The sequence below is a fragment of the Tauraco erythrolophus genome, chromosome W (genome assembly GCF_009769465.1).
Source record: "Tauraco erythrolophus isolate bTauEry1 chromosome W, bTauEry1.pri, whole genome shotgun sequence".
NCBI lineage: Eukaryota > Metazoa > Chordata > Aves > Musophagiformes > Musophagidae > Tauraco > Tauraco erythrolophus.
Genome location: NC_141497.1, coordinates 28,650,529 through 28,678,383, shown reverse-complemented (window position 1 = coordinate 28,678,383; position 27,855 = coordinate 28,650,529). Strand labels below are relative to the sequence as shown.

Below are 27,855 nucleotides of genomic sequence, written 5' to 3'. Positions count from 1 at the left end.
AGCACTGATTGGCTCAGCCCTAGCCTGAGGGGATGGAGGGTCCAACCTGGCCAGAGGCCCATGTGACCGGTTTTGGAGCCAGGGGAACTTCTCCCATCTCCTTACAGGGACTATCTCTGCAGCTCCATCCTTGCTATCAAAACCCCATCACATAAACCCAGCACACATGGTAAAATCACCTCTCTAGGGGAGAAAAAGCCCCCTACCCAAATGGGACCACCCCTCTCTGAGGATGTGAATTAACCCATTACTCCACTTAAGTCATATAAATTTGATAATCCAGTGGAATAGAGGGTTATCTTAACTGACAGTGGAAAAAGTCAGGGGAAAAGGTCAGGGGAAATAAAAAATGTGTTTCTGCAAAGTCGGGATTTTTATGTTGTGAACATCTTACCCCTAGGTACATCAAGAGCAGGTATGTCTACATCTTAGGCTGCTGTATAGTTTGGAGGTATGCGAACTGTTTATATATTGGAAGTAGACTAGACTCAGCGGTGCAGCACGTGACACAAGTTAATTTACTCTGTTTCTCAGAGCAGCAGGTCCAGCAGATTAAATTAAACAGTATAGAGCTCCATTACTTAAGTACCTAAACTAGCTTGGGATCTCTGCACTCTCTGCAAACCCAAATTAGGATGTATCAAAAGAAACTGTTCACTTCAGGATACAACCTTTAGCCTCCTGAATTCTCAGGATGGGACACAGTCTAGGGCACTATTGCAACTGAGTGTCACTGTGACACACGCTACCCCTTCAGCAGATCAATATTTGAAATAGCAAGTATGGCAGATGCTATTTTGGCCAGAAGCAGAAACATGTAATTCCAAAGTTAAAAGCATGAGTCTTTATAGCCTGGGATCAAGCTGAAAATGGCCAGATTCCCACTTCCTGTGTACTGGGACAAAAAAAAGAATCACTAAAAAAATGGAATAGATATTACTTTGTACATAAAACTCCTCAACTTTTAGATATAATATCCACTGCAAATTAAATTTCACTTTCTCTGTTTAACCCACATCAGGCAATCAACAACAGCAAGGTTTGAAGGCTTTGACATTTTGTTTCCTGCTTCAGACACTTAGGAAGTAAGGTGTTAGTATAACTGCTAGCCCTCCTCCACACCAGCACCTAGGAAGGGGCTCAATACAGAGTGAAGAGTAGGTCACACAACCGGGTACCATTCAGTTGTGGGGTAACATTTCTGTACAGTATTCCCGGGACAGGACTGCAAGTCGTGGCCATCACAAACAAGCTGATCCAGACGGGCGCAGCATGATGCCGAAGCTGGGAGATGTCCGAGTTACCTGTATTATCCAACAACGAAGGGGTTAAATTTTTTGTGTAAGAATTTCCTGAAGGGTTTAGTAGACAGTTTGCACATACCTAAGGAACATAACAAGATGAGCATCCTTGAAGCTGCCAGAAGTGATTAGAAGGGAGACTCTTTATCCAGACCTGTCTGCCCTTGAAGGGAACATCCCAGAGAACGTAGAAACTTTGTTCTCATGTTTTTCTGAGCTGTGAACATGCGCAGCAGTGACTTGGGGAAAAGGTAATTCCGGCAGGGGGAGATCGCGACCACCGACTCACGGACCACCTGCCCTAAACATACCCCAGACCCAAAAGAAAGGGGTAGAGGAAGAGAACTGAGCATGCCAAGTAATTTACATGTAAAGCGAGAGAAAATTAACCAATTGTTTAAGAGAATAACAATGAATATGTAACCATGTTATGAATACGCATGACTGTAGTGTATAACTAAGTTTCTGTCCAGGGGCCAGGTGTGCATGCCAGGAGGAGATATCCCCCAAGCACCCGGCGCCGCAATAAAGTAATGCTGCTTTCTAACACTGCAAACTGTGTTAGAGTTTCTGTCTGGATTTTCGGTGACACCTAGGCTCCAGCCGACCTCAGGGCCCAGGGGCACAGCGAGGGCCCCAGTGACAACCGCTCGCCTCACCCCGGGACGGACAGCCTCTGCTGGCTGAAGGCTTCCCTGGGCGGGCGGTGGGGCGGGAAGAGAGTGGCGGCCGGAGCCGCGCCCCTCAGGCCTGGGCTCCGCAGCGGGAGCTGAGCGCCTACGCCGGGTGGGGCAGTGCCGGAGTGGGAGGCGGGGTCCCGACATTGCCTCCTCCGCCCTAGTCCAGTCCTGCCAGTCCCTCTGTTCCCTCCTTCCCTGGCTGTCTTCGGCTGGAGCTCAGCGGCTGCCGTTGGCTTAGCGGCCCCATCCGAGTACTCGGCGCAGCGCTGTTGCTCAGCCCGATTGTCCCAATATGGCGGAGGTGAGCGGGGAAAGTGGGCTGGGGCGCTGGGGTTCGTCCGGCTCCCCGCGGGGCCTCGCCGCGGGTAGGCCCCCCGCGCCCGCCTCGCCATCCCCGTAAGGCGCTTCCGGGGCGGTGAGGCGGCGCGGGGTGGCCGGCGAGGTGGTCGGCAGCGCCAGGGCAGTGGGAGCCTGCGCGACTAGGCCGCACGGCGGGTGCTGCGCAGCGCGAGTGCCGGGTTCGCAGCCTGCAGGCGGCCGACAAGCCGTGGCTGGGCGCGGAGGGGGGTGCGAACGCCGCACCGGGCCCCGGGGGGCGCGGGCCGGACCGGTGGCGACGGCGATGGAGAAATGCCTGGTGAGAGGGAGGAGGAGCGAGCCCTGGGCTGGGAGCGAGGAAGAGGCGGCTAGTCCGGCTTCCTCCGCCGCTGCCTGCCCCTGTCATGTCCCACCGGGGCCAGAGGGAGCGGGAGCGTTGGGCTGGGTGCGGCTCCTGGGGGGCTTCTGCCAGGGGAGGAAGAAGAAAGGAAAGCAGCAGGCGGAGAGCGATCGAGGGAAGGAGGAATGGGAGAGGATGAACGGGATGGAGAGACGAGCAGGGTGGGGGCCGGGGGGTAAGGCCGGCGGGGAGCGCGGAGCGGGGGGAAGGGGAGAGCTCTGGGGGTGGGAGGAGGGGAGGCGTGAAACGGAGACCCCCTACCTGCTGCTGGGCTGGAGGGAGCCCGCGTCTCACCTCGCTCTCTCCTCTTCTTGTAGGCTTCCTTTGGGAGTTCGAGCCCAGGTTCGTCCTCGCTCGCCTGCTGCCCGCACGCCGCACTCTCCTTCCTGCTCTTTCCCAAAGTTACCCCCTGTTGCCTCGTAGCTTTCCTAACGCTTCATATTCACGTAACTAACTGCCTGCCTGATTTTTAGGAGGAGATGTGCGCTATGGAGTTCTTCCCTTAACGCTGGTTGCAGTTAGTAATTGGCTGCTCAGAACCCAAAATGAAAACAAAGTTTTGTAGCACTTTTAAGTCAGCATCTCAGTAAAGCCATGTAGCCTGGAGAGAGACCGCTTCTCTTGTTGCTGATAACTGCAGGCTTGTGTAAATTTTTGACTTCTTGATAATATCAGAAAGTGTTTAAAATCATAATGATATTGTAATTGTTAAGACTTTAATTGCTGTTAAGGTTCTTTGGAATACTTTACACAAGCAAGCATATTTAACATCAGCAGGGCTACTCATGAAGAAGTTATTTGGGGAATTAATTTGCTTCTGTGTAACTGCTTTCAGCATTGGCTGTTTTTATTTTTTTAACTACTCTTATTAAATTTATTGAGCTCATGTTATTTGAATATGGTTTTAAATATTTTAAATGAGATATTGAGTGCTCAGAGCTACTAAAGAGGTGGGAATTTTTTATCTGAAGTCTGTGAGTGGAATAGAGCTTCCACTTGAGTTACTCAAATATAAAGTGAATTTGAACAGCGATTAGAAGCAGTAATCTTGAGCACGCGTATATATAAATATTTATTATATTAAGGCAGTTGACAGTTCTTTAAAAGCTATAGGATCAGGATGTGATGGCCAACAGTAGAAAAATTCAACACGTAATATTGTAATTGGAGTAGTGTTATCAGCTATACTGAGAGTTCTATGAGACCGTAATATGAATAGCATGTGAATAAAACATTTTTGGCCTCAATGTTTCCCTACAGTATGGTGTTATGAACTTTCATGGTATTGTCTTAAGCGAGCTAAACAACAAAGTTTACTTCAATTACCTGCATATAACAAATGAACATTTAGCATAATTGCTGAAAAATTAATTAGATGACTCAGAAGTGTTAGTGTATACAACTGTCTCCTTGAAGGCTAGAAGCAGTGCAGAGAGATACTGCTTTATTTTTTTGAAGAAAAGCATTGAAGATTTGTAGCTATTTCCTTCAAAACTCCTAAAGAAGTTCTTATGCAGAAATAATTCTTAATAAATCTTTTCTTTGCTGCTTGTAAGCTAAGAATTGCAACAGAGCACTAGTATGTAAGAACTAGAAGGGGAAACTAGAAGTGAAAGAGAAATGTCCCAATCTGTTTCTTTTCTCGATCCTGAAAGCCAGTAAATTTTGTTGTAGAACACTGACTTTGCGGTGCAGAATATTTGCATCTTTAAAACTTGTTGAATCTAATGATAGCCCTTCTAACAGTTGACAAAATGCACTTATCAAAAAGAGTACTGTTATTATTGTGACTTATGAGTATCCTCTTGAGTAATGAAAAAGTGTCTGTTGGACCACAGAGCTGTCACAATGACTTGTTAATTAATGTGATCCGTTAGAATCCTTTTGTTATTTCTGATATATTTTCCTCTACATTTCTTGAAACTGCTGTGTTCTTCCTTTTTAGATCAAGTGCAAATAATTAAATTAGTTTTAATAAAATATCTCATCTGTGAGGCTAAACTAATCTGAAGCAAGTCTCGCTGCTTATCTTGCTGTTAGTAAGCTGATTCGCAACCTTAGTTGTTTACTAGTGAAAAAATACGGTAACTAGCATAGAAATAGAATCAGAGTCTATAAATCAGTGTCTTGCAGCATCTGAAGTCTTGTGATGTGTGGACTTTACACTTTAATGATGATTTCAAGGATGTTTTGAATCATCTTTTATTCAGTAAAATATTAATTTGGGATTGTAGTTTCTGAAACTTCGTTTCAGTAGTTTAGATACTTCTCCCAAGTACTCTATACTGCAAGAGAGAAAACTGCACCTATTACTTACAAATATGAAAAGGGAAGACTAGCTAAAATAGCTGAATTTGTTAGGTAGTTAGGAATTTGTTCCAGTTGTTTCACTGAGAGTTCTGACCCTGTATGTAAAACTTCATGCAACCTTATTTTTTTTTTCTGTGATGTAATTTCATATTTTGGTATAGAGAATAAAAAAAAGACTCAAATTAGGGTTTTTTGATAGTTGGCTCTTTATCATCTGAGGATCATGACTTTGACCCTTCTGCTGAAATGATGGTACATGATTATGATGATGAGCGAACTCTTGAAGAAGAAGAGGAAATGATGGAAGAAAACAAAAATTTCAGCTCTGAAATTGAAGATTTAGAAAAGGTAAGAGTGACTTGCTCTCTCTTAAATGTCCATATATGTTGTACCTTTTTTAGTGAAAAGAACACTCAACCCATTATCCAACAATGAAGGGGTTAAAATTTTTGTGTAAGAATTTCATGAAGGGTTTAGTAGGCAGTTTACACATACTTTTTGGGTATCAAACCTGTTCTTTAGTTTGTATTGTATAATGTAGTTTCCTGCAAAATGTCTTTGCAGTTTGTTTAAAAAAAAAAAAAAGAAAAGAAAATCAGGTTTGGTTAGGATATAGCAGTGCATCCTCACAAAAAGGCTGAACTTAGCTTCTCAAAGATATTAGTGTTATGTTAAGTTCAGATTCTTCTTTTTCGTTTAATAATCTTTTCACTTTGGAAGAGAAATTACTGAAGCAGGTTTTAGAGTGATGATCTTATTGCTTCTATAATAGAGCGGAAAAAGAATTGAGCACCACTCATCTTAAATGCTTTATTGCCTTATGTCCCAGTCCTGGAAAGACTTGGACATGAGTTTACGTTTACCCATTGTATAAAGTCTTTGCAGGACTAAGAACTTATCTGACTAAAGAAAACAAGTAATTAGTGTATGAGTTCAACAAGAAATTTCTAAAGGTAATACAACTTTTAAAGGTATAAATATTTGGAAAATATTTCTAATTCTTTGATGACTTGAATCAGGTAACTAAAATAATAATCTCCACAGTTTGTTGTCCTGATTTCGGCTGGGACAGAGTTAGTTTTCTTTTTATTGTGTTAGGATGCAAGTATGACGATATTTAATAAAATAATTTGATCAAAAACTGTTGGGGAAAAAAACAAGCCTTTCTCTTGATTTTTGCTTCTGTATCATTAACTATCTTTCTCCTATTACTTTCTGTACTGGTTTTGGCTGGGATAGAGTTAAATTTCTTCATAGTAGCTAGTATGGGGCCATGTTTTGGATTTGTGCTGAAAATAGTGTTGATAACACTGGTTTAGTTACTGCTGAACAGTGCTTCCACAGCATCAAGGCCTTTTCTGTTCCTCACACTGCCCTGCTGCTTGGGGACTGGCTGGGCATCTGTTGTTTTCTTTTGCCTTGCTTGTCTTTCCTGGGTTTTATTTTCTTCTCTCGTTTGTTGTTTTGTGGTTTGTTTTTTCTCTTTTCCTTTTTTTTTTTTTTAAATCATCATTTCTTATTAAACTGTGTTGTGGTGTTTGTGTTTTTTTTTTTTTCTCAACCCACATGTTTCTTTTTTACTTTTACCCTTCTGATTCTCCCTCCCATCCTGCTGAGGGGGGAGGAGTGAGGGGAGGGAGTGAGCCGAGTGAGCAGCTGTGTAGTGTTTAGTTGTCAGCTGGGGTTAAACCATGGCAGTCCTTTTTTGATGCCCAATGTGGGGCATGAAGGATTTGAGATAATAGATTTGATCAGAGCATATTAGAAGGGATTTATATCTGTTAACAGTTGCTGGTTACAATATTGATTCATCTGTTCTCGATATTAGTTTATCTGATCTGTGCCATGCTCCTTCTTTTGCTGTACATGTTAAAGATTGGTGTTAACTTTTGCATTTTGCTGTGCTCTGTAGTGATTAGTGATGTTTTGCCTGGGAGATATATTATTAAAACACTGGCCTTGAGCTTAATCTGGTATTTGGGCTCTGTACTGAAGCCATTACTGTGTTTTGGGTACCATCACATGTAGATAATTAACAATTCTTCCTCCGAGAGGTTTTTTATGGAGGAAATACAGAATGGCACCTTCACCACCTTCTTCTGTGATGTTTTCTCCCTCGTTACAATAACTCTTTAGTATCTTGAATATCCTTGGGGAGCCAAAATACTTCTATTGGTATTTCTTAGGAATATTGCTTTGGTTTGGTCTAAGGTTAACAAGCAATTTAGGAATATGATCCAGGCCCCGTGGCAGTGTGGTTATGGGTGGCAAGGCATGTGGGAGAATATGGGCAGGTACCTAGAAAGCTTCTCACCACCAATCATCTGGAACTTCACTTCAGATATGCGAAAAGATTTTAGCCATCAACCAGGTGAGCAAATTCTCAGTTGGTTACTCCGATGCTGGGATATTGGGGCCAGTAGTCAGGAATTAGAGGGTAAGGAAGCCTGGTATCCCTTCAAGGAAGATCTTGCAAACTCCTGAAGCAAATAGACTGCCATTAGTGGTGGAGGTGATCTATAACAACCTGGATGACAACCAGGTATCCAAAGACCCGGATGAAATCCAGTGCACATGGTCCATGTGGTGAAAATTTGTACAAAGTGCACTGACATCATCCCTTTGGGCAGCAGAGTGCAGACCAGTTTGCTTTTATGTGGAGGGGTGTCCAGTACACCTGAAATCGACTGCCTCAGGGATGGAAACACAGCCCTACCATTTGCTATGGACTGATCCAGACTGCACTGGAACAGGGCAAAGCTCCTGAACCTGCAGTATATTGATGACATCAAGCAGAGGAAGTGTTTGAGAAAGGGAGAAGAATAGTCCAGATTCTTTTGAAAGCTGGTTTTGCTATAAAACAAAGTAAGGTCAAAGGACCTGCACAGGAAATCCATTTTTTAGGAATAAAATGGCAAGATGGGCATCGTCAGATCCCAATGGATGTGATTAGTAAAAGAACAGCTATGTCTCCACCAACTAACAAAAAGGAAACGCAAGCTTTCTTAGGTGTTATGGGTTTTTGGAGAATGCATATTCCATGTTCTACAGTATGAATCGGATAAGGAGCAAATTTTTAATAATTACTCTTTAGTTTCATCCAGTAAACTGTTTTCTTCAATAACTTGATGAGACTTCATTATATGCCAAGAGACATGGTTATGAATTATTTCAGTCCTGTGCCTGAAAATATTTTAGATCTTTAATCAAGATTCCTACTTTCAATTAAGTTTTTATTTTTTACTTTTGTTTTTCCTTTTTGTTTATCCTTTTAGGCCTGAACTGTTTACAAGTATTTGGCAATATGTTGAAATGTTTATAAATCTTCTTGTATTAGGAAGGAAACATGCCATTGGAAGATTTACTGGCATTCTATGGCTATGAACCTGCAATTCCAGTTATGGCCAGTTCCAGTGCAGATAGCTCTCCAAGTGAACTTGCAGATGAACTTCCAGATATGACTCTAGATAAAGTAAGTCAGAACTCTTTTCCCCTGTATTATGGTTTAAAAGCAGAAATCCAGGTGACCTTAAATTATATTTCACTACCTATTTATGTTACAAAATACATATCTTTGTCAATTTCAATATAGAATTAAGAGTTACTGTACTAGTGGTAGACTTAGTGTTAGGTTTACGGTTGGACTCAATGGTCTTAAAGGTCTTTTCCAACTTAAACAATTCTGTGATTCTGCTCTGAATTCATTCTTTTTCAAGGATATTGAGGATCTGAATCTAATTATAATTATCACACACATGCATAGCAACTTTAGTGGCACTATATTACTACAAATGAGAAATTAATAAGTTAACAGTTCTTCTAAAACATATCCAGAGAACTTAATAGATTTCCTTTTTTTTTTTAGCTAGAAGTGGGATTTTTCTGAAAAGATCTGTATTTTATTTTAATGTATGTAATGTATGTTGGAAGCCAGAATTATTCTTTCTGGACATGTCATGCTTCCAACCTTTGTGGATAACTTGAAAATGCACTCCTGAATGTTTTGGAATGTTCCTTTCAAATGCATATAATTTGGAAAGGTCTCGACTTTGGGGGATGAGAGAGATTGTTTTATGTGCAATGACTATATGTGTTGCATTGTTGAATATAAAACCATGAAACTTCAGTTCTTGTGATTCACAGGCTAACTTTGAATTCTGATACTTTAATCTGATTTTTTACTATAAGGCATATACAGCTAGTAGTTTATATTATAAAATCTGTAGGTAGTAAGTATTTGTCTTTTTTTTTTTTTACTTTCTGTAAGTATAATGAAATTATCAACTCCACAGAAAGAGTCTAATGATGGCTCTACACATCTGATTCTCATTAGGAGTCATGATTGCATCGAGGCTACAGAAATGTAGTTGACTTGTCTAATACAGTTCTTTCCCTCCCTAATTTCTATATAGAGGGGTTCAAGCATGTCTGCTAGCAGAGGAAGCGTGCTTTTTCTTTCTATCTTTCTTTTTTTAACCTACAGAAATGTTTGGGGTTTTTTTTGTGATTTGGGAAGATAATGGGTTGTCTATTATCTGTAACTCTTCTCAGCAAAAGTCTACAAAAGTGCCTGGTGGCTGGTTTTTGTTGGTTTGTGGTTTTGGTTTTGTTTTTTTGTCCGTCCCTCTCCGCAAGTTTAAGGGGTAACAGCCTGTTAAAGCCTTAGTATATCTGTGATGCAAAGAATGACAATTCTAAAGATTTCCACTGGCATTTTTCATTGGAAGCAGTTGGAGGAACATTTGAGATTTGATGCTTGCAGAGGTTACTACTTGTGCATTTATTTTAATAGAAGACAAGGGGGAAATGAACCCCTATGTTCAACTCTGAAATGAATGGTTATATTCGTTCTGAGATTTAGGAGTGAACTAGCTTTTTAATTAAGAGAAGACAGTCTGCTAAAATTACTTATAGTAAAATAATTAATTTTAAATAATGGGACTTAAAATTTGCTGAATCTAAATGCTCACCAGTCTATACTTAATAGTCAGTCTGAGGTTTTATTTTTTTATTTTAACGATACAGGAGGAAATAGCTAAAGACCTCTTGTCGGGTGATGATGAAGAAACACAGTCGTCTGCTGATGACTTGACACCATCAGTTACTTCGCATGAGGCTACTGACTTCTTTCCTCGGCCGTTAAGATGTAGTAAACCTAATTTTATAATAGTACTCAAAAAGTCTTAGTATTATATATAGCTTCCTAGCTTAAGATATCAAAATAGCAGAGTAGTGCTGACTTCACTGGGAATTGAGAAACAGTGCTTTGCAGGATGTTGTACATGAATGTTGTCTTTGGTTCCTATTATTGATTACCTAAAAGACCTATATTTAGTACTGTGCTCAAAGCGCGAGTACAATTAATTTTTCTACAAATACAGTAACTTTTCATAATTAATAGTTAATGTGTCGAGGAACACTCTTCATGATTTTCAATGTTACTGAATGACATGAATATGTAACCCATACTTTTAAATTAGTGTTTATCTACTAAATTTTTTGCTGCTGCTTTTAAGCCAGTGACTCCTCCATTCAGCCTGTAGATGTGAACTGGGATGTGGTTTCTTTGTGATTATTTCCCTTCGCACATTCAACAGTTTTCCATAGGACTTTATGAGCCAAAGTGGTTTTATATGGGATGGGGCCTATGAACCCATGACCACCAAAATTTCACTACCTATGGAGCTATTATGGGAAAGATCTGAGAACCAGTGGTTCAGTTATTCAACCTGGATGAGATATTCCTCATTGCTCCAACTCTAGTACACCAGTGAACAAATTAACTGCAATAGGCAATGTGGAGGATTTTTATCACAGTTTTAATTTGGCAAATATCTTGAGCTATTTTCTGGGGGATTTCATCCCTCTAGAGAAGGAGGATGATAAAGGGGATGTGTTGTCTTAGTCATCAGCAATTGTAGCCCTTTGCATGCTGCTGATTGTGTAATGTAAGACATCTGTATTGAGAGAGATACAAAAACCTTAAAAATTATAATGCCCTTTTTTAGTTAAGCAAACTCCAACCTTGCTGGCACTTAAACATTGCTTGTGAATTGTTAATGAATATGATACTGAAAGTGTGGCAGTTTTATGGGAAAAGAATTTAGCCCTTCATTTTACTCAGGATTAAGAAACAGTCATCTTTGCTTTCAGCTATCATGGTTTTCTATCAGAATGTTACTCTTTCTCTATTAGAACTTTTGATTGGACGTTTTAAAATATCCACCATTTCAGGGAGGGGAATGTCAGTTTTCTGTGCTGTTGACAGTTTCATCTTTTTTTCTGATCCCTGTCCATTTCTCTAAGATAACATTCAATTTTAAGATAAACGTGTCTGACACAGGTTATTTTATTAAATTTGGATTAATTGAAAAAAAAATAATTGCATATTATTTTCCAGGCATATTGTTGTTTTATGCGTTCATGTTAGCTTCTTGCCTGCTACTTCTAACAGCAAAAAAAGATAGACTGGTGATTGTAGTAATGACTATGGAAGAGGAACTTCAGTCCATAAAGTCTTGGATATTTTTTTCTGATGTTGATGATTCTATTTAGTTGTGATGAAGCTAAAATTGCAACCTTATTTATGAGCATGTTGTTACTAAAAATTAAAAATACAATATAGCTTTAATCTTATCAGAACTGTAGATTCCTTTGTGTTGGGGATAAAATAAAAAATAGAACCCAATACCACAGCGTTTCAGGTTCTAAAACATGAGTTATTCTGTGGAGTACTGTATTTGAATTACTTGGAGTGCTCTGCTGTATTTCTTCCTAAGAAAAAAAATTATTAAAGAGGAATAAGCAGTCTTTTGCTGTCTTTTGCTTATTCTATTTTGTGTATATGTACTATATCTTCATTCCATGCTGAGGCAGCCTTGTTGAAAGGAACGTTTTGAGTACCCATTAAAACTTCTGATTAAAGGCTTTAGTAGGTAAAGACTTGTCTTCAACTTTACTTTCTTTGTGATTAACCTGGGGCTAAGTCATAGCCCTGGAAGTTTTCTGGTTTTCTCATACCTTTTCTATAAGTTATAAGCCTTTATTGAAGAAAATTGATGAAGAATAATTATCTCCTGTCCTTTTGACTGTTAGAAATATAGTAGATTGTCTCAGTTTCAGTGGTGATGTTTCAATTCTGCAATATAAAAGTACTAGTGCTTTCTGACTTCATGCTAGCCTGATAGAAATGTAGATCAACAGACTCATCATGACTGTCTCAATAAAAGCAGGGGCTCCTTTCAAAAATAAAGGACATTTTGTAGTTCTGTGTTTGAACTGAAAATTATTCTTGGCTAAAACCAAACTTCTTTGTGTCTGAAGCAAACACTACGTGTGATGGAGATAAGGAATCAGATGGTGAAGACGTAGAGGCAGACAATGGTAATTCATCTGAAGATTTGAGAAAGGTAATAACTATATCTTTAAAAAAAAAAGTTAAGAAAAACTTTGCTATTAAGAAAAATGCATTAAGATTTATAGTACATATCTAAAACAGTACCTTAATTCTGGAATTCTCTGCAAAATGCCGCATTAATGGAATTTGTAATGCTTCCATACACAAAATATTAAGCTATTACCTTTCCCTTGTATTTTTTTTTTTTTTTTTGTTACATCTTCAGGAAATAATGGTTGGTTTACAATATCAGGCTGAAATTCCACCTTACCTTGGCAGATACAATGATAATGAAAAGGGTAAGTTCTTCTGATTGTTTTACTTTTTATCTTATGTTTATATATAGCAGTTGGTGGAAAAAATGTTAATTTATAAGATAAATTCAATGACTTAGTCTCAGAGACTTTAAAAAGAAAAAAACGAACAAAAAAAACCTAGTCAACTGAAGTAACACAATCATGTAATCATAGCTCAGAAATGTGATTCTACAACTTTGAGAGGAAGTTCTCAAGAAGACATAGGAGGGTGGATTACAGAGTTAATTCTGAAGTATCTAGTAATATTAGGAGGCCACAAACTGAGTCAATGAAGGGCATTCTGTTTTTTCTTCTGTAAGTTGCTTATGTTTGAACTGTGACGTTTCATGAATATCGTTCATGTGAAGAATATCTAGAATATCGTTTTAGTGAAGTATTGCCCTGGTTTCAACTGGGACAGAGTTAGTTCTTTTTAGCAGCTAGAAGAGCTCCGTGTTTTGGTTTTAGTCTGAGACTTGCTCTGAGAAGAATGCTGACAGCGCACTGATGTTTATAGTTGGCACTGAGGCCTCAAGGACTTTTCAGCTGCCATGTTCTTGCCAGTGTGCAGGAGCACAACAGGATAGGGGGGAGCATAGCCGGGACGGGGGGGTCCACGACTCTCTATGATTTGTGCTTAGACTTCGGATTGAGGGCCAAACTGGCCAATGAAGTATTCCATATCATGCAGCGTCATGCCCAGTATAAAAATGAGGGTTAACTTGGAAAGAAGGGCCTCTTGCCCTTCCAGGGACTCTCACTCTGAGTGCTCTCGCTCTCTTTTCGGGCCTCTCACTCATCTGGGATTGTGGTGTCAGGACTTATCTGTTTCGGGATCGTTAGTCTGGGGCGGGACGGGCCTTGGTCATAGATTTCTAGGTTGGAAAAGACCTTAGAGATCATCGAGTCCAACCATCCCTAATCCCCATTAAACCATATCCTCAAGTAGCTCATCCACCCTATTCTTAAACACATCCAGGGATGTGGACTCAACCACCTCCCTGGGCAGCCTATTCCAGTGGCTGACAACCCTTTCAGAGAAGAAATACTTCCTAACATCCAACCTGAATCTCCCCTGACTAAGCTTATGCCCATTTCCTCTTGTTCTATCACCCGTCACTAATGTAAAGAGCCCTTCCCCTACCTCCCCACCATCTTTTCTCAAGTATTTATAGGCCGTAATCAGGTCTCCCCTCAGCCTCCTCTTCTCCAGGCTAAACAGCCCCAACTCCCTCAGCCGCTCCTCATAAGTTTTATTTTCCAGCCCCTTGACCAGTTTAGTCGCCCTTCTTTGGACTCGCTCCAGGAGCTCAATATCTCTCTTAAAGCGAGGGGCCCAAAACTGGACACAATATTCCAGGTGCGGCCTCACCAGTGCCGAGTACAGGGGCAGGATCACTTCCCTGCTCCTGCTGGTCACACTATTCTTGATACACGCCAGTATCCCATTGGCCTTTTTGGCCACCTGGGCACACTGCTGGCTCATATCAAGCCAGTAGTCAACCAACACCCCCAGGTCCTTCTCCGCCAGGCAGCTCTCCAGCCACTCTTCCCCGAGCCTATAGCGATGCTTGGGGTTTTTACACCCCAAGTGAAGGACTCTGCACTTGGCCTTATTAAAGCTCATGCCATTGGCCTCAGCCCAACGATCCAGTCTGTTCAAATCCCTCTGAAGGGCCTCCCTACCCTCGAGCAGATCGACACAGCCTCCCAGCTTGGTGTCGTCTGCAAATTTACTGAGGGTACATTCAATCCCCTCATCCAGGTCATTGATAAAGATGTTAAACAGAACCGGACCCAGCACTGAGCCCTGGGGAACCCCACTGGTGACCGGCCTCCAGCCGGATTTAGCCCCATTTACCACCACTCTTTGGGCCCGGCCATCCAGCCAGTTTTTAACCCAAAGGAGGGTGTGCCTATCCAGGCCAGCAGTTATCAGTTTCTCAACCAGAACACTATGAGAAACTGTATCACAGGCTTTACTGAGGTCTAGGAAAACTACATCCACAGCCCTTCCCTCGTCAACCAGGTGGGTCACCCCATCATAGAAGGTGATCAGGTTTGATTGGCAAGACCTGCCTTTCATAAACCCATGTTGACTGGGCCTGATCACCCGGTTAACCTGTATGTGCTCATTAATAGCACTCAAGATAACCCGTTCCATGACTTTGCCCGTCACCGAGGTCAGACTGACAGGCCTGTAGTTCCCCAGATCCTCCTTCCGCCCTTTTTTGTAAATGGGGGTAACATCCGCCAGCCTCCAGTCCAGCGGAACTTCCCCAGTGAGCCAAGACTGCCCAAAGATAATGGACAGGGGTTTGGCAATGACATCCGCCAGCTCTCTCAGGACCCTCGGGTGGATACCATCAGGCCCCATAGACTTGTGGGCATCCAGCCGAAGGAGCAGATCCTTGACCCGTTCCTCTTGGATCACAGGAGCTTCGATTTGCTCTCCCTCCCTGCACTCAGACACCGAAGGCCAGCTCACCTGGGAACTGCTGACCTTATTATTAAAGACTGAGGCAAAGAAGGCATTAAGGACCTCAGCCTTGTCCTCATCCCTAGTGACTAACGTACCCCCTGAGTCCAGTAGGGGCTGGAGGTGATCTTTAGCCCTCCTTTTGTTATTAATATATTTATAGAAAGACTTTTTGTTGTCCCTTACGGAGCTGGCTAGTCTAAGTTCCAATTGGGCTTTTTTTTGGGCTTGGTCAAGGGGTGGTGAGCAATTACACTGTGCATCACTTGTTTGTATATATTATCATCATTATACATATGTGTATATATTCATATAGTAGCAGTATTAAATTATTCTTATCTCAACCGACGGGTCTCTTTCCCTTTTCTCCTTAAATTCTCTTCCTCATCCCCAGGGGGTGAGGGAGAGTGAGTGAGTGGCTGTGTGGAGTTTAGTTGCCGGAGCGGCCTAAACCATGACAAGTATATAAAGTATTTTCACCATTACCAACTGCTTTTTGAAGAATGATCCTTTGCAATAGGGAAGAAGAATGTTTAGTATGGATGGAGCTGGAAGCATTAGCAAGTGACCGTCTCTTGTGTTGCCTAAGAGACCTAGGGAAATTTCCTATTTTTTAAGACTTAAGCATGATGCTTACTGGTTGTAAGAAATGGAAGAGTAAGAACTGGATTTATCTGGCTAGCCCTTTTACTATTTAGACATATTTACTTCTCCTTGGCCGAGAACTAGAGAAGGGCCAATAACCAGAGGATGATCAAGGAGGTGTTAATCAGACAACTTTCCCTGGAATGAGCTGGTGCTAGAGAGAACCAGTGAAAGTCTGCTGGCATGGCCAAGAGCAAAGAGGTAGCTCCCAGATGGGAGAGCTTGAGGGCATCCTCTTGAGAATATCAGGCACAGACTCCATCAAGAAGTGCTGGGTTGTCTTGGTTGATAATGGAGGTCAAAGCTGAGTGTCAGCAGTGCTCGGAGAGCTTGGACCTGGCTGTATGGATGGAGGATTCTATGAAAGTCTCTTCTGTACTACCCAAAGAGCTTGTGATGGCAAACAAGGGTTTATATTTCTGCTATGTAGTCCCAGCTACTAGAATTGTACTAGAAGGTAGTTCTGCTCTTCTATAAACCTTACGCTTGTAACATGTCTGTTTGAAAGCTTTCCATGTTCTTAAGCCATAACAGAACTTTCAAAGGAGATGTAATTTTATTCCTCACCTTAGCTTAATATTCTTTCCTGCAGTTTTATGAGAGATTTGAGAATCTTCATCTCTTCTGCTGTAACTGCCATTATGCTTGTGTGTTTGAATTTAATAACTCTAATTTTGTATTGCTAAGAGAGTACATGAAGCATTATGTATAATGTTAATCACATCTATTGATCAGAGTAAAGGATTTATAGTTTAATCTAGAATTTAAATGTGTGCACAGCAAAGATTCAGGCCAACTCTTGAGTATTTCCAATATATTGCCTTTCAAATAAGTTACTTAAGAGGTGCATACATGATTTCAGTATACTATGAAGGAGGACTATACATCCTGATTGCTTGTGAAATATGAAATGTACAAGTTGTTAACAGCATTCGGTTGTTAGCGAACAGAAAAAGAAATTACCACATTGAGACCTAGATTTCCATTTTGTTAAGTAAGTTTTGGCAAAATTTAGTTGAAAATGACTGGTTAGCCACTGCCTCTTTTTTTTTTTTATATGTAGTATTTGAAATATTAAAGTAATATCCTACACTCTTTTACTGTAAGCTGTTGCTTTTTTTTTTGAAAACAGCTGAATAAAACTGAGTGGTTTTGCTAGTTTGTTTATATGAAGGTGATGAATGCATATGCATAATTTGACTTGAATCATCTAGCTGTCAACAACCTGCTCCTCTGTAAAGACTCTGTCTCAAGAGTTCAGTCCCTTATCTCATCATCATGGAACCTAAATCTCTTTGCTATACCACACTGCAGTCTGTCTCTTAACTGAGGCTTTTTGGGGGAAAAAGTGAGCTGCAATTTAAAAGTGGCATGATGGTGCTTGATTTGATTACTTCTGTATTCCTATTCTTTGTCTTTGTGAAGTAGCTTTTTATGTTATAGCCTTAAAAATGTCACACCTGGCATTAATGGATTTCTGTTTTAACAGCCTATGAAAATGAAGACCATTTACTTTGGAAACCTGATGTGATCTCAGAAAGTAAAGTTAAAGAATACCTTTTTGAAACCTCCTTAAGAACAGGAAATGAAAACATGATTGTCAGAATTCCTGAAGGACTACATACACGGGACAATGAACAAGTATGTTTTATACATAGTTTCATTTGTGACACATTGCTTTGTAATTAATATGCATTCTCTTTCTCTGCCTTGTATTATAAAGGCAGCAATATTACTTTTTTTTTAATTGAATGTTGTTGGGATCAGGATCTTATTTGTAATTTTAAGCATGTGCTTAAAATTACAAGTATTTGAATGTTGACAGTGTTGTGATCATGCTGTTGATAAATCCAGTTTTTCTAATAATTGCATATAATGTTTTACATTTGCTTAATTAAACCTTGCCTTAGCTTTTGGATGGTTTTGCTTTTGGTTGTTATTTTAAAGTTTTCATCCTGTATAAAGATAAATCCTCTTTTTTACTTTAGATATACTCACTGAAAGGCTAGTTTCAGAAGTTTAGATTAGATATTTGCAAACTTTGACTGTTTCTAAAGACTACTTCTATTTTATAGGCGCTATATGAACTTCTCAAGAGTAGCCATAATGTTAAAGAAGCAATTGAGAGATACTGCTCAAATGGAAAGGCATCTCAGGGTAAGAGAAAATACCTGCTTTTTAAGAAATGTGTGTTTGGAAGGAAAAAAAGATTTTTTTTTTTTTTTTTAAAGTAGTTGTGTAGAAAAATCTTGAGTAAGATTGATTGACTAGCACATCCCTTTCCATGATGTCTTTAGCACAGATTAGGTATAATCTGACTGTTGACCAGATGGAAACTTCTGTTAGAGAAGTTTGCAACTTGTATAAAGGTTGCAAGATCAGCTTTTGCATCTTTCCTTTCCTTCTTTTTCTCCATTGCTGTTTCAAGAATGGCACAGACTGAGGAAAAGGATGGGGGGAGCTGTGATTTTGCTCCCATAAGGCAGTTCTCACCCACATTACAGTACCTTTTTTAAGATCATGATCAATTATAATCTGATGGCATTTATACTAGAATCAGGAGAACATAGCTGGCTATGTAAGTGAGCCCCACTCTCTTCATCACTGTGCTAACATTGTGCTATGTCAACCCTAAACTGGTTCTACCATATAGTTCTATAGGTCTTTGGTAGAGTGTGGAGAGACTTGCTTGAGTTTACAGTGGGAAAACTAGTCTCCATCTTGTTTGTCCCTAACTTTATTACTCCCTTAAATAAAAATCAGAGTTTATCATTTAGCAAAGACGGTTCTTTGTCCTGTGTTTTAACATGTGTTGCATAAAGCAGAAATGGACTATGAGCCCTGATATAAATTAGTATTCTGGTAGATATTTCCTACTCGGAACTGGATCCAAAGGGAATTTGAGTGTTTACGAGTTAGGTGCTGCGAAAGCTAAGTATCTAAAGTAAAGCTGAAGGGAACAATAAGGAATATCAGAGCAGTGCTTCAGAAAGCTCTCATACAAGAAGAGATTGTGTAGAGCTAAACAATAAGGAAGTATCAGTTGCAGGGCTATATCCTAAACCCCACACCTCTCTAGGATTTAGATTGTTGTTTTGGGATTGAAAAATACCTCTGCCCATTTGTGGGTCAGAGCCTCAAATTCTGTCCTAAAGACTAGTACTCAGCCCCCACTCTCTCCCCCTCCCCAAGTCAGATGGGATTTATACACTCATTAAAAATGGTAAAGGATGATAATACTGTTAGTGCCTGTCTCTTAGAGTAACCATTGCGCTATGATCTACTCTACTCACTGAAGTTCACTGCTATTCTCAAGATAAGAGTTAAAAATCCACATCTCTCAAGATAATTTCTTAACAGTGAGACTTTACATGGGGATTTTCTAATCTCTTTGAAGCTTCAGAGCTCTATAGTAAGGACTACAAAATTAATGGGATGAGAGAAAAAGAAAGAAAATGGCCATGTAGCGGAATGATTATCACCTTTATCTGGGAGCAGAAAGGTCTTGGTTCCAGTGTCTGCTTCCAGAAATGTTTCGAAATGTGTTCGGTTGTTTTTTTGTCTCCCCCTCCCCCCTTCCTCCCCCGGCTTTAAATGACAGCTAAACAGATCACCATTATGAATGTAAGATGCCTGAAATATCCCTCCTTTATTATATATAGACATAAAGCCATAATCAAGATAGGGAAGCAACAATATTTGAGACAAAACTGACCTACTCAAATAGCTTGAGCTACTTTTTTTTTTTAAACTATTAATTCTTTTGTAGTTATTTTTGTTTTGTTTAATTTGTAAAACTAAAATTGAGTTTTATCTTAAAAAAAAAAGAGATTATTCCTTCACTCTTTTCCAACAGCCACTGTTCTTTGTATGTGATGCAAGAAAAAAATATTCAGAAAAATAATCACACTGATATCATAGAATCATAGAATAGTTTGGGTTGGAAGGGACCTCAAAGATCATCTAGTTCCAACCCCCCTGCCATGGGCAGGGAAACCCTCCTCTACACCAGGTTGCCCAAAGCCTCATCCAACCTGGCTTTGAACACTTCCAGGGATGGGGCATCCACAACTTCTCTGGACAACCTGTCCCAGTGCCTCACCACCCTCAATGTAAAAAATTTCTTCCTTATATCTAATCTAAATCTCTCCTCTTTCAGTTTAAAGCCATTGCCCCTTGTCCTATCACTACACACCCTTGTCAAAAGCCCTTCTCCAGCTTTCCTGTAGGCCCCCTTCAGGTACTGGAAGACTGCTATAAGATCACCCTGGAGCCTTTTCTTCTGCAGGCTGAACAGCCCCAACTCTCTCAGCCTGTCTTCATAGGAGAGGTGCTCCAGCCCTTGGATCATCTTTGTGGCACTCTTCTGGACCGACCCACTCCAGCAGCTCCGTGTCCTTCTTGTGTTGGGGACCCCAGAGCTGAACATAGTACTGCAGGTGGGGTCTCATGAGAGCAGAGTAGAGGGACAGAATCACCTCCCTCAACCTGCTGGCCACGCTTCTTTGGATGCAGCCCAGGATGCGGTTGGCTTTCTGGGCTGCCAGCGCACGGTGCCGGCTCATGGTGAGCTTCTCATCCACCAGCACTCCCAAGTCCTTTTCCTCAGGGCTGCTCTCAATCCATTCTCCATCCACCCTGTACTTGTGCTTGGGATTGCCCCGACCCACGTGCAGGACCTTGTTGAACTTCATGAGATTCTCACAGGCCCACCTCTCCAGCCTATCAGGGTCCCTCTGGATGGCATCCCTTCCCTCCAGCGTGTCCACAACACCACACAACTTGGTGTCATCTGCAGACTTGCTGAGGGTGCACTCGATCCCACTGTCCGTGTCGCCGACAAAGACGTTAAACAGCACCGGCCTCAGTACTGACCCCTGAGGAATGCCAGTCGGCACTGGCTTCCACTTGGACATCAAGCTGTGATGTTATCAAATCTTGGGTTTTTTTAATGACAAACTTCTTAAGAAATAATAAATCGAGTCTTTCGAATGTCCTTTGCCCTCCAGGATAAAAGATTTCAGAAATTGGACTCTTTTATGAGTCTTTATGAACAAGAATGTTAGATTTCAGGTAGGATATCTGTACAGTAGAGGAAAGAATATGGGTCTAAACTGATCTATTGGGTTTTTTTAGAGTGTGTTTGGATATTCATGCATTAGCAACACAAATATTCTTTGTAAAAGGTTATTGAGTGAAAATAAGTTTTTCATGCTACTTTTTGCAATTGTCTAGAAGAGATGACAGCATGGACGGAAGAAGAATGCAGAAGCTTTGAACATGCCCTTCTGATTTATGGAAAAGACTTTCATCTCATACAGAGAAACAAGGTTAGTATTTTACTGTTAAATGGATGAATTAGTAGATGATACGATGCTGAAAATTTGTAAAAGCAATGCATTTTTCAGAAGCTATGCAGAAGAGTGAAATAAGAACCAACATTAAAACCAGTTTGGCGTTTTTGTGCTAATTTTACTTCCGATGTCATTGGAAAAAGCTAGGTGTTGCAAGATGAGTCAGTCTCTGAAATTGGCTTACGTTGACATTACTTCCATTTATACATTTATATTATAGTTTAGTTGAAACGTCTGCCTCTCCTAGAAGTATAGTATTGCCATGCTATGGCTGTGGGAGGGGAAAATGCATCTTTAATTATTTTTGTTGCCAGGAAGGTGTAATTCTATAGAAACAGGCTTATCTCTTTGTGTTTTCAGAAAGTGTAGTCATCCATCAGTACTCTGGTTTCTGGCCAACAAAGGAGATCTAATCTTGATCTGGATTGACTTCTCTGTGCCTGAAGAATAGGAATTGTTTGGGTTTTTTTTAATCAGTTATACTTATTGTTTGGTACAGTTGACGAGATGGATGCTTCCAAACTTTCTGTACATCTCCTCTATGTTTCGATACCACCTTGAGGTTTTGTACTGGTTTTGACTGGGATAAAGTTAGTTTTCTTCATAGTAGTTTATATGGGGCGATGTTTTGGATTCGTGCTGAAAACAGTGTTGATAATACAGGGATGTTTTAGTTGTAGTGCTTACACAGTGTCAAGTGTGTAACTTTTCTGCTCCTCAGACTGCCCTGCCAGCGAGTAGGCTGGGGGTGCACAAGAAGTTGGGAGGGGACACAGCTGGGACAGCTGACCCCAACTGACCAAAGGGATATTCCAGACCATATGACATCATGCTCAGCAATAAAACTGGGGGATGAAGGTTGGTGGGGGCTGCTGTTGTTTGGGGACTGGCTGGGCATCGGTAGGTTGGTGGCAAGCAATTGTTTTCTTTTGCATCGCTCGTTTTTCTTGCATTTTATTTCTCTCTCTTTTTTTTTTCAATTTACTGTTATTTTTTTTAATTATTAAATTGTCTTTATCTCAACCCACAAGTTTTCTCACTTTTACCCTCCCAGTTCTTCCTCCCCTATCCCACTGGGGAGGAGTGAGCAAGCAGCTGTGTGGTGCTTAGTTGCTGGCTGGGGTTAAACCATGACAAGTTTTTTTCTGTAGGAGATGGGTGGGTTTGTTGCATTTCAGGCAAACTTTACAGGGTTGTAGTTGCTGTTCAAGAATAGTCAGCTAGTTCTGCTCAACACTCGACTTAACCCATCCTATGATAAATATTTGAGTGGTTCAAATTTTAAATGGACCTTACCAATAAGCAGTAATTTGTCAGAGTTACAAAGAAATAATTTTAAAATATTTTTTCCAACATGCAACAAAGTATGTGAGTTGATGTATCTGTCACTATGGACCAGAATTTGTCTAAGTACCCAAAGTCTTTTTTGTTTCGCTTCTCTTGGGTCATTGATTTGCTCAGTTTTTTCCATCTTAAGAGAGTCTGTCTTATAGTTCAAAAAAAATTGTTATATAGGTTATGAACTGAAATGCTTCAGATGTAGATACAGTTTCAATCTAGTTTAAAAACAAAAAACAAACACCACAAAAAACCCAAACAAACAAAACACCAAACACACACCACCCACCCACCCCACTCCCAATAATACTTACAATAGAACAGATGTAATACTTATTTAGAATAGAATATTTCAGTTGGAAGGGACCTACAAAGATCATCTAGTCCAACTGCCTGACCACTTCAGGGCTGACAAAAGTTAAAGCATGTTGTTAAGGGCATTGTCCAAATGCCTCTTAAACACTGACAGGCATGGGGCATCAACCACCTCTCTAGGAAGCCTGTCCCAGTGTTTGACCACCCCCTCTAAAGAAATTTGAAACTGTAGAACTCTTTCAAGTCTCCTGATTTAATTGATTTGTTCCAGATACTAGAACAGTAAAACTAACAATATTGCAGAAATATGGGGACTGGGGAGATGACAAAACAATTCTTTGCATTAATCTTGTCAATTCTTCTTTCCTCTTTTTAGGTAAAAACCAGAACAGTTGCTGAGTGTGTGGCTTTTTATTACATGTGGAAAAAGTCAGAACGTTATGATTACTTTGCTCAGCAAACAAGATTTGGAAAGAAGAGATATAACCATCATCCAGGAGTTACGTAAGTAAAATGTTCTTAGAATATGTTTTCTGTTGCAAATCGTAAATGTAGAAGATTACTTTTTTTTTCTTCCTGTCATTGCAGTGTAATGCTGCAGTGGCCATGGCAACTGAAATTTTAAATCCATCATTTTTATGCCTTGTTTTCCTGTTAAATAACCTATTATGAATGTCATGTTCTTTAAGGGACTACATGGATCGTTTGGTAGATGAAACAGAAGCCCTTGGTGGAGCAGTACATTCTTCAGCCTTAACATCTAATGCTCGAACAGAAACCATTCCTGATCAACAGCTAAGCATTCTGAATTCTATCACTGCCAATGAGTTGACAGGTAAATCAAGGGGGGGAAAAAAACAGCCAACCACACAAAAAACCCTAACCAAAAAAAAAAACCCAAACAAACAAAAAACCAAAACCCTTTTTGTTGTAACTATATAAACAACTATTTCATTTACGTTTTGTGTTCATTTTTTTTTTTTTCCCCAGCATTGACAAACAGTGTAGCTACAGTCTGCCACACTTCAAATGTGAACTGCCTGGATGATGCCTTTCCTCCTATGGACAGTTTACCTCGAGCACCAGTTAATCATGTGCCTGTTGAAACAGAAGAATTGCTTAACTTGCCTAGCAATGGTGAAAGTGATTGTTTTAATTTATTTGAGGCTGGCTTTTATCATTCAGAGCTAAATTCAATGAACATGTGCAGTGAGGAGACAGAAAGATCTGCAAAGAGATTGAAAATGGGAATTGCTGTCCCAGAGTCATTCATGAATGATGTCTCTGTAAATAACCTTGGTGTGGACTTTGAGAATCACACACACCATATTACCAGTGCCAAAATGGCTGTTTCAGTGGCTGACTTCAGCAGTCTATCTGCAAGTGAGACAAATGGTTTTATCAACACCCACACGCTCCACCAACATGCTGCCCTTCACTCAGAATGACTGTGGAAAATTAAACAGTGGGTACTTTATGCAACCCTAGTAAACTTGATGAGAGCTATCAGATTTGCTTAGTCTTTCACTGGAAGTTTGAACTTTGACATCAGTGATGTCTTTTTATGTATAGAACTATATCTTGATTTATCAAGAGTAATTTCTTTCTTCAGTCCATAAATGTGGAAATGTTCAGCAGAGTTTGGGACTAAGAGAACTCTGGTGCAGCTTTAAGCTCTGCTTCTTTTTTTTTTTTTTTTTTTTTAAAGCCTGTAGACAGAGCCCACCATTTCAAAACCAGCACAGAAGTTCTGAACTGATTGGAGTGGCTTTTTGGTCTAAGTTACTTTTGCTGTAACAGATACAGCATAATAACAATGTTTACAGGTACCAATCCTGATCCTTGCTCAATGTAGCATTTATTTTTTTATTTTTCTTATAAAGGCAGAGATGGATTTCTTTAAGTTAAACTGCATAAACATACAAGGATGTTTTTTAAATGGAACCTTCTCTCATGTGATACTAAACTAGAGCACTTCAGTTTAAAAACCAGCAAGTTCATCTTGGTGGAAGCTAGCACAAAGGACTTAACATGAGTAAAGTATGAAGACCTACACTTAGATGCTGTTGCAAAATTGTAGGCCATGGCTACCTTACACAGAAGTAATTATGCTGCCAGAGGTATCTGCGTACTTTAGACTTACTGGCTTAAATAGATGCATTTTAGGCTATTGTATTCGGATGAGTTTTGTCCACAACTTTGAAGATTAACATACCTGTATAACTTAACTTTCCTAAGGCAGCTGATGTTGTATAAAGCTACAGTCTGCACAGCTTAGGATTTACCACTTAACAGTCTACGTTTTGGAAGACATCTTAAATTGTTTGGAGCACTGCAGTTCAAAGTGTTACAATTTTGAGGGACTATCTAGTTTATATAGTAGTAGAACCTTGAAGTACGTATTTGAAAGGTGTGGTTTTTTTTTTCTTCAGTGTGGATTGAGTTTATTTGTTATGTCAAGTCATTGACTCAAAAATGACACTTCACTACCTAATTCAAACAGGAAAGGATGAGTAAAAATGTTTCCCATAAAAGCAACTATTTAACTTCAGTAAACTTTTATTTTGAACATTGAATGCAATTTAGCCATCCACGAAGTTTGTCTTGCAAATGTTTGTTCTAATTCTTGCGGGAGAATGTTACTTTGGTAGGATTGCCCTTTCCCCTCCATGCTTTTTCTTTGCACTGTTCATGTTACAAATTTAATTGCTACTAACTTGTTTTCATTATTGAAGTGATTAAGTGTGCATTGTTGATATTTGTAATAGTTGCTTCAAGGTTATACTGAGTAATTATAAAGTAGTGACTTTAATATTTGAAAGGGAAGAGAGTATTTTATTATGCATACTGTAAACTGCATTGACATCCTGAGTTTTGAATGCGCCATATGGAGTTTTCTTTACAGTATTGTAATGAAGATTAATTTGAAGCGTTTATGCCATAGCACATTTACCATATTAAAACAAATTAGTTTAGCACAGTGGACAAAAGTAAAGATAACTTCGTAATTGGTTCTTAACTTATACATCTGAAATATGTGATTCTAGTAAGTACACAGTAAATAACGGGTAGCCTTGGCTCTGTGTTGTATTGACAATTTTAGCCAAGTTGTCAGCTTCTTGTTGCTGTGCTTTGTGCTGAACTGCGTACCTTGTTTCTTTTGTTTATGAATCAACACATTATTACGTAATTTTGTAAAATACTGGCCATAATCCTTCATTGTTATACATTCGAGTTTATGGGTTTACAGTGACTGACTGATCTGTATAAAAATCATTATACAAAGATGACTGAATGCTTATACCAGTTGCACTTAAATGAACATGCCCATTCTCATTAGCTGATGCAGTAATATATTCAATTTATCTATGCATTGCTGGGCTCTTAATGTAGACAGAGGCTTGTCTAAAGTTTGGGTTGTCAGCAAGTTGAATGGACACTTTAGTTATTTAATAAAGACTTTTGGCCAACATTCAGAAAATGATATGAGAGAAAAATGAATTCCAGCTAGTCTAATAGATTTTTAAATGCTGATCTTGTTTAGCCTGTTGGCTAGCTAGCTGGTATCGTTTACTTTTAATTCCTTGTTAAAATGAGGCAATAATTTGCAAGATTTTGTAAATATGTAAATTCTTCATCTTTTTAGTTATCTATTTCAATATTTTCTGACTTCTGTGTATAGTAACATTTTTCTGCATGCTTGATGTGACATTCATAAATTTGTACCACTATGACTTTATCCATGTAAAATAGCTATTTATTGAATTTTTCTTTTAGAAGCTGGACTTAATTATTTTTCTCTCAGTTTAAACATTTAAAATGGAGAACTTGTTACTGTTTATTAAAAGAATTGCGTTTTGAAAGTCAGCATGAAGATAACTGAATTGTAACCATATGAAGAAATTATATTGCCTTGGTTCTTTGATAGTGAAGCACAATTCTTATAACAAACTGTGATGAATTCTTTGTCCTCTGCCATACTTTTTCTTCATACAAACAAACCAAAAATCCATGATGGGGCAATTGCAGTGTTGGTAAATGTATCCTTTTTATGTACAAGGAATCTGAAGAGGACAGCTGATTCATTTACAAGTGTAACTTGGTGCTGTGATTATAGCAATACTTTTACTTTGGTTACTCATATGTCATCTTCTCATGCTAGGTTTTTAGATGTTTAGTTTTCTTCTTGTCATGGTCAAACTGCTGAATTTACTTGAAGGATACTAAATTGTGTACTATTAGGTCAATGAATTGTGCAATTTCCTGTTTTTAATTTTTAAAACTGTGAGGGTCAAAAATACATGAAAACTTCAGATCAAGTAGAACATACTGATACTACTTAATTTAACCAAAGTCTTTAGGTGAATATTTCAACTTTGAATGTAAACTAATGGATAAACTGACCAACAGAGACACTCTTTGCTCAGCACTACAAGCACATTGTCTATGGATGGGGAAACTAAATACAGTAATTTATAAAATGACAACATTACTATTTTTTTATTTCTAGTTTTCATTGGAAGAAGGAAAATACTATCAATTGTAAAATACAGTAGGTATGGTTATAGTCCTCTTAATAAAACAGAGATTCCAGTTATTCTCAGTTCGAAGTACCCACCCTGTGCATAACAACATATTTGGTGACAATCAGAACATGTTTTTAATATCAGATGTTCAATAAGTTGTCGCTATTGTTGCATTGGTTTTAATATTTGTACATAAACACTGATTTTATTTTTTTTAGCGTTATTTTGTATTTGTTGTACTTTAATACCTGGTGTACAATTCCAGAAATAAACGTCTGGAAACCTTTCTTTAGCCGTAAAGCTTTTCATGCATCTGCATTATGTTTGCTACTTCCTTTTCAGAATTATTTAGTAATAACTCTGAACAGCAGTACCCAGAGTATCTTAAAATGTAAAGTGCACACTACCACTCTACTTAATCTTACAGATGTAATGTTCTATTAGCAGTTGGGAGAAGTCTCACGTTCGCTAGCCCTTGTTCTCATGGGGGGCTTCAA

At 39.5% G+C, this 27,855-nt stretch overlaps 1 protein-coding gene across 5 annotated transcripts; it reads left to right on the top strand.

Moving 5' to 3' along the window:
* The first annotated feature begins 2,152 nt into the window (after positions 1–2,152).
* Positions 2,153–27,650, top strand: LOC147526290 (mesoderm induction early response protein 3-like). Of its 5 annotated transcripts, none has more exons than XM_086630145.1 (13): positions 2,153–2,282; positions 3,017–3,041; positions 5,229–5,357; positions 8,347–8,481; positions 10,035–10,155; positions 12,333–12,418; positions 12,632–12,704; positions 17,315–17,466; positions 17,901–17,982; positions 21,061–21,155; positions 23,209–23,336; positions 23,522–23,667; positions 23,823–27,650. In XM_086630145.1, the coding sequence occupies exons 3-13, from the start codon at positions 5,256–5,258 to the stop codon at positions 24,278–24,280; spliced, it is 1,578 nt and encodes a 525-aa protein (XP_086486271.1). In that variant the 5' UTR covers positions 2,153–2,282; positions 3,017–3,041; positions 5,229–5,255; the 3' UTR covers positions 24,281–27,650. The 5 variants fall into 5 exon arrangements, with proteins under 5 accessions (XP_086486271.1, XP_086486270.1, XP_086486268.1 ...); XM_086630144.1 differs by having other exon boundaries at positions 5,196–5,357; XM_086630142.1 differs by having other exon boundaries at positions 2,252–2,282; positions 5,209–5,357; positions 21,064–21,155.
* The last annotated feature ends 205 nt before the right edge of the window (positions 27,651–27,855 follow it).

Excerpts from the sequence above, each read along its gene's own strand:
- LOC147526290 (XM_086630143.1), top strand. Across the intron at positions 10,156-12,332 it reads CTTTCCTCGGCCGTTAAGAT|CAAACACTACGTGTGATGGA; the intron begins GTAGTAAACCTA and ends TTGTGTCTGAAG. Across the intron at positions 21,156-23,208 it reads ATCTCATACAGAGAAACAAG|GTAAAAACCAGAACAGTTGC; the intron begins GTTAGTATTTTA and ends TCCTCTTTTTAG.